Raw genomic sequence first — 5,388 nt, forward strand, 5'->3', positions numbered from 1 at the left:
GCGGATTCCCACACAAGTCTAGCATCTGCGTCTCTTGCCACTTTTTTGTCCAAAAGTTGGCACAAAAATGGCAAAAGTTGCCCAAAAAGTTGCCATTAATGTTCAAGCTTTGTACTCTCTGTGATGACGTAATACAGTGGAATCCTGATGCAGGGCTTGAACCTTGGTGCCTTTGCAATTTGCCGCAATGTCCTTCACATCAAAGGGTTAACCGCGGCAATTTTTGCCCTGCCCTTGTTTTTAGTTTTTTTAAATGTACCACCATGAAAATAAATCAACATTTGTCCTGTGCTGTCACTTTAGGAAAAAAAAGAAAACAAAGTTGTACAACAAGTGTTTTGTCGGGTATCGCCGCCGTGCCAGGTCAGTGAACCGTAGTCACAAGATACGGCATCGTGTGAGCACCGGTTGTTGGGGTCACCAAAGTTCATTCAAAGTCTGAACGCCGCGAAGTATGGGACTCCGGAATGGGGGGAGGGGGGGGGGGCATTATTGATTATTTTAATTTTTTTAAAGGTACACTCGTGGAAGAGAGAGAGAGAGAGAGAGGGGGGGGGGGTGTATGAAGACATCCTGTTAGACTTGTCTGAAATCTTATCAAAGCTTCAGTCAGACACTGCTCAGCTTGACCTTTTTGTCATGGCAAGTGCAAACACACTCACATTAACCAAACCTCAGCAGTGTCTGAAAAAAGGTCTGGATGAAAAAGAAGACTGCAAATGTGAGAGAAAGTGCAAGTGTGATGATTACAAACATGAAAGATGTGTTGGATAAGCTGGTGCTGTGCTTGGAAGAAAGATGTTCTGGCACATCGGAAGATAAAGTTTTGAAGAGTGCAGGGATATTTGACAGGACAAATGTGCCTGAAACTGGCAAAATGGATGAGTTGAAAGAACATGGTGCGACACAGATGGATGACTTGATAGCTCATTATGAGACTTGCTTCAACACCAAGGATGCTCAACACTGAAAATAAAGAAAGAGTGGCTCATGTTTCCCTCCGAAAGTCAGGGCTTATTACCTCTGAGTGAGAACAAGACATGTTCAGTCTTGAAAAAAGCAAGGAAATTTCCCAATCTGTCTCATTTGACTTTGGCTCATTTAGATCTAATCCCTGTTTTCTTTGAAGAGGCGCATCCTTGGTGACTGAAGGCATTCGCTTTCCAGAGATATGCTTGAAAAGATCATGCTTAAATGTCCCAATGGTCCTGAGATCAGAGAATTCAACACAGAACCCTGCATTGCCAAGTGGCAAGAGATGTGTCTCACAAATAGACATCCTCCATGTGGCAAGAGATGTGTCTCACAACTAGACATCCTCCATGCGGCAAGAGATGTGTCTCACAAATAGACGTCCTGATAATTCAGCACTATTCCCTGAAATCATCTTCTCTGGTAATACTTTTAAAATCACCTGTGTTTTCCCATAAGGGACAAACTGTAAGCCAGTCTTTTTCTATATTGTGTGTGCCAACATATTTTCAATATTCTGATCATCAAGTGATTTACTTAGTTTTCATTCATGATTTTACCAATTTTCCGATAACTCTATACTTTTGTAGAGAGCAAGAATAAATTGTATTGTTATTTATATAAACGTTGTGGTGCACGATCCAGTATGACCAACTTTAATCAACAAAATGATCACCTATAATTTTTTGCCTCGGTGCCCTCTGATTTTTTGGCCCCACCGAGGCAATTTTTGCCTGCCCTCCTGAACACCTAATTCATGGTCTGCTGTTATAACGAGAGGGTGGGGACCGGAGCAAAATGTCCGTTATAGCAGGATTCTCGCTATAAGGGATTCAGTAATAAGTTAAAGGGAAACTGTAAAGGAGGTTTTGCATTATGTATAACTGGTCTATGCACTGTGCACAGCAGCAGCAATATTCCGCTATAACGGACTGGCATGTTTGTCTGATACCGCTATTGCAGTATTTTATTTGCTAAGGTAAAGAAGAGAAAAAAAACGGGGTTTTAGAATAGTGTCTTCATAACAGACTTCTGTTTTTTTCCGGACTCGTTATAAGTGGACTCCACTGTATAGCAATATGTTGATAGAGGTAACTTAATCTAAAACACTGGAATTTCTTGTGCCCCGTTTTAAGCATCGAGAAGATCGTTTGTAGCCACACAGAGTGTAAAAACGTGAAAAGTAAAAAAAGGTTTCACAACAAAATGAAATCAAAATTAGAACAGCAAATTAATAAACAATCACAAAAATGAGCAAATAAGGGCGTGTGTCAACCCATCCATAGGTTGGCCGTTTTAACTTTAACCCTAAACCTGTGAAATTCAAGAAAAAGTACAGGATACAACATGTAAATGATGGAATCACACACAAGGGGCCTGCCAGTGTCAGTATTCCGTTTTGGTGAAGGCACGCTCGAACATAACAAGTTTTTTTTAAAGTAAGAAGAACCTTAGGCTATACTATATATGAACTCGGATTCAACGAGCTCGGATTCAACGACAACTCGGATTCAATGATGAGAAAGATTCCCCGTTTTTTTTCCTTCTTTAAAATCAATTTAAAAAATAAATAACCCGGATTCAACGAGCACTTAAATCAGCGAGCTCAGATTCAACGAGGTCGCTGCCAGGGTGAACAGCCCCCGCAGACGTGGCTTCGCTCATTTTTCTCCCAGAACGAACTTTATCTTTTTTCGTTTTTGTAAGCGTTTTACCGCGCTTGCAACTGCATAAGGTCATATGAGCGCGAACTTTATCTATTCCCGGAAACCATCCATTGCACCTGCATCGTGAACCATTATTCACGTAACCGATTGCATGCGACCAATCAGCGGTCTTCTTTAATACTAACACACGCGTTGTTGGCACATGCACGTGTCTACTTTGGCATGTGTCGGGGTCGGATGGGCGGCCTGCACACATGTGACTGTGTGTATCGGGGAGGGAGGGGGGGGGGGGAGGCACTAGCGGTCCGGGCGTTGAACGTCGCAGATACAAACGCATCAGTCTTTTTTCCCCTCGGCAACTGATCATTATGACAATGATAAGCTAGTCTTGAGGTAGATCTACGTAATGAATTGTGCGCTGGACTGTGGAATCAAAAGTTGCCGTATGCTAGGCTCTACACAGCAACACAACTTTTTGGTAAACAATCGATATGACACAGGCGTGTGCATTTGAACGAATCGGTCTTTTATTTTACACAGCTCATACTATGCAGGCATTTCAGACACTTCTTGTGACTTCTCTTTATACATTACTCTCTCCGTGCCTGTAATTATCTACACAAAACCTCGTGTTTGCTATAACGAGCACTCGGATTCAACGAGATTTTAGGTCCGGCCCGGCGACCACGTTGAATCCGAGTTCCACTGTATATATACACTAGAGCTGCTCGATTAACCGAAGTCTTGCGGGCAGCGGACGGCTTGCGCCAGAGGCTTGCGCCAGACTTGTGCTTTGCTTTGCCTCCCGCTCGCTAACGGGGGAACTTCCGGTGTGTTGTGACTCGCGGACAGTCTTACTGGGCGTACTCTAAAAGCTATAACCGGAACTTATACATTATACAACACAAAATGTTCATAATCGTACATGATGCATGTGTCTACATACACGGCGGGAATCGGGCACCTAGTCTCAGTATCTACGTACACGGTAACCAGAATGAAAATAAATCAATTTTAATTTTTGTCCTATGCTGTCACTTGTTGTAAAAAAAAGAAAGTCATACATGTGCAAGCGTCTTGTCGGGCTCGCCATCGTCACCGGTCAGTGAACCTGTGCTTTCGCATCACATTGTGAGTACCGGTTGGGGTCACCAAGGTTCATTCAAAGTCTCTGCGCTACAAAGTATAGGGCTCCGGAATGGGGGGATTATTGATTTTTTTTAAAGGTACAGTCGGGAGAGGGCTAGGGTTGAAGGCAACACCGGATGATAAAAACTGAACATGGAGTTCTGCACTGCCCGGTTACCGTATACGTAGACACTGAGGCTAGGTGCCCGGTAACCGTGTACGTAGACACTGAGGCTAGGTGCCCGGTAACCGTGTACGTAGACACTCCGTTGTAAAATGCCTTGGGCTGCGTTCACACGGGAGTGGGCGCTATAGAAATGATCTACATTATTACATGTATTACTATTGTTTATAAATTGAAAAAAAATGTTCTGTATTTTATGATTTGACTTAGAATCTAGATTTCTAGTGTTAAAACAATACCATACTGGTTTTAAAAAAGAAAATATCTGAAATAGATCCAAACACAGATTACCGGTGTATCGAAGGTTTCAAGAGAAAAATAGAACAGGGTCTGAATTAATTGATTGAAGCTTAAGCTAATTTTGCATTTAGAGGTTGTTTCGAAAATCTCCCACAAAAATGTTGATTTTATAGACTACCTGATACTACACTTTTACTTTTAGATCTTTGCAAGAACCAAGTACCCGGTATGTACTAAATTTGGTCAGATTTTATGCTTTCATTTAAAAGTTATTACGAAAACCGAGGGTTCCGTTATTTTGTGTCACGCGGTATTATATTATATTTGGTCGATAACTTTACTGTTAACGCACTCGAGTGTTGTTACTAGTATATTCTGTTAATAAAAGTTGTGTTGTGGGTCATGATTTTTTTAAAAGGCTGTTCTGCTTTTATGCTACCGGAACTCAAATTGTCATGTTTTTTAAACTAAAAATGTTAAGCCCGTATTAATGCACCAGGGATGGGAAGGTTGCAATTTTTTGCAATTTTTAGGCTGTTTTCCTTGCAATTTTTTGCAATTTTTAGGCTCTTTACCTTGCAATTTTTTGCAATTTTTCTGTTTCAAAAATGCAATTTTCCGCGGGGCCAGACATAAGGATTGCTACCTTAATATGTTTTTGTCTTTTCTGACAATTTAAACATTATTACGGCTTTGGCGACTCTGAGTATTGTCAAAACTGTCGTGAAAATCGTGAGTAGTGTTTTTCACAACTGCTGTTTCCTCTAGCTAATCTAGGTAAACAATCACTTTTGTTACTCACGCACACATGTGTCCGCCCAGTGAACAAGAGACCGGTGCTGTCATCTGTCAGTCATTATCAAGAGTCATAGGCGTCCACTCTTTTTTTAAAAATCCGATTGTTAACTTGCTGAATATCATATATTGTGATTGATTAAAGATGAAGTCTAAGTTAAAACTGAAATTCTTTACTCACAAGAACATTGCTCTGAAAGTATATAACTATTTCACTTGTGAGAAAAATGGCGGTAGTCTAAATCGTTTAATTTCTGATCCATTTAGCAGAACTAAACATTTGCTTGAATTGAGTGACATGACTTTGAACAGATGGATTTCGGAGGAAAATGCAACCGAAGACGTCGAGGTGACTAAGAGAGGCCGACCTGGTAAATGTGATACCTTTGACAGAGATCTCGT

The 5,388-nt window shown here is 41.2% G+C and overlaps 1 protein-coding gene across 1 annotated transcript in view; it reads right to left on the reverse strand.

The window, feature by feature from the left end:
- Positions 1–1,107: 1,107 nt before the first annotated feature.
- Positions 1,108–5,388, reverse strand: part of LOC106013644 (flocculation protein FLO11-like) — a gene marked incomplete at its 5' end in the record, with an annotated part of 6,707 nt that continues 2,426 nt past the window's right edge. Inside the window, one exon of the mRNA XM_013089916.1 lies at positions 1,108–1,309. Within this exon, the coding sequence (XP_012945370.1) occupies positions 1,108–1,309 (202 nt within the window). The remainder of the gene's footprint in view (positions 1,310–5,388) is intronic.

Source organism: Aplysia californica, unplaced genomic scaffold, assembly GCF_000002075.1.
Source record: "Aplysia californica isolate F4 #8 unplaced genomic scaffold, AplCal3.0 scaffold01079, whole genome shotgun sequence".
Taxonomy (NCBI): Eukaryota; Metazoa; Mollusca; class Gastropoda; order Aplysiida; family Aplysiidae; genus Aplysia; species Aplysia californica.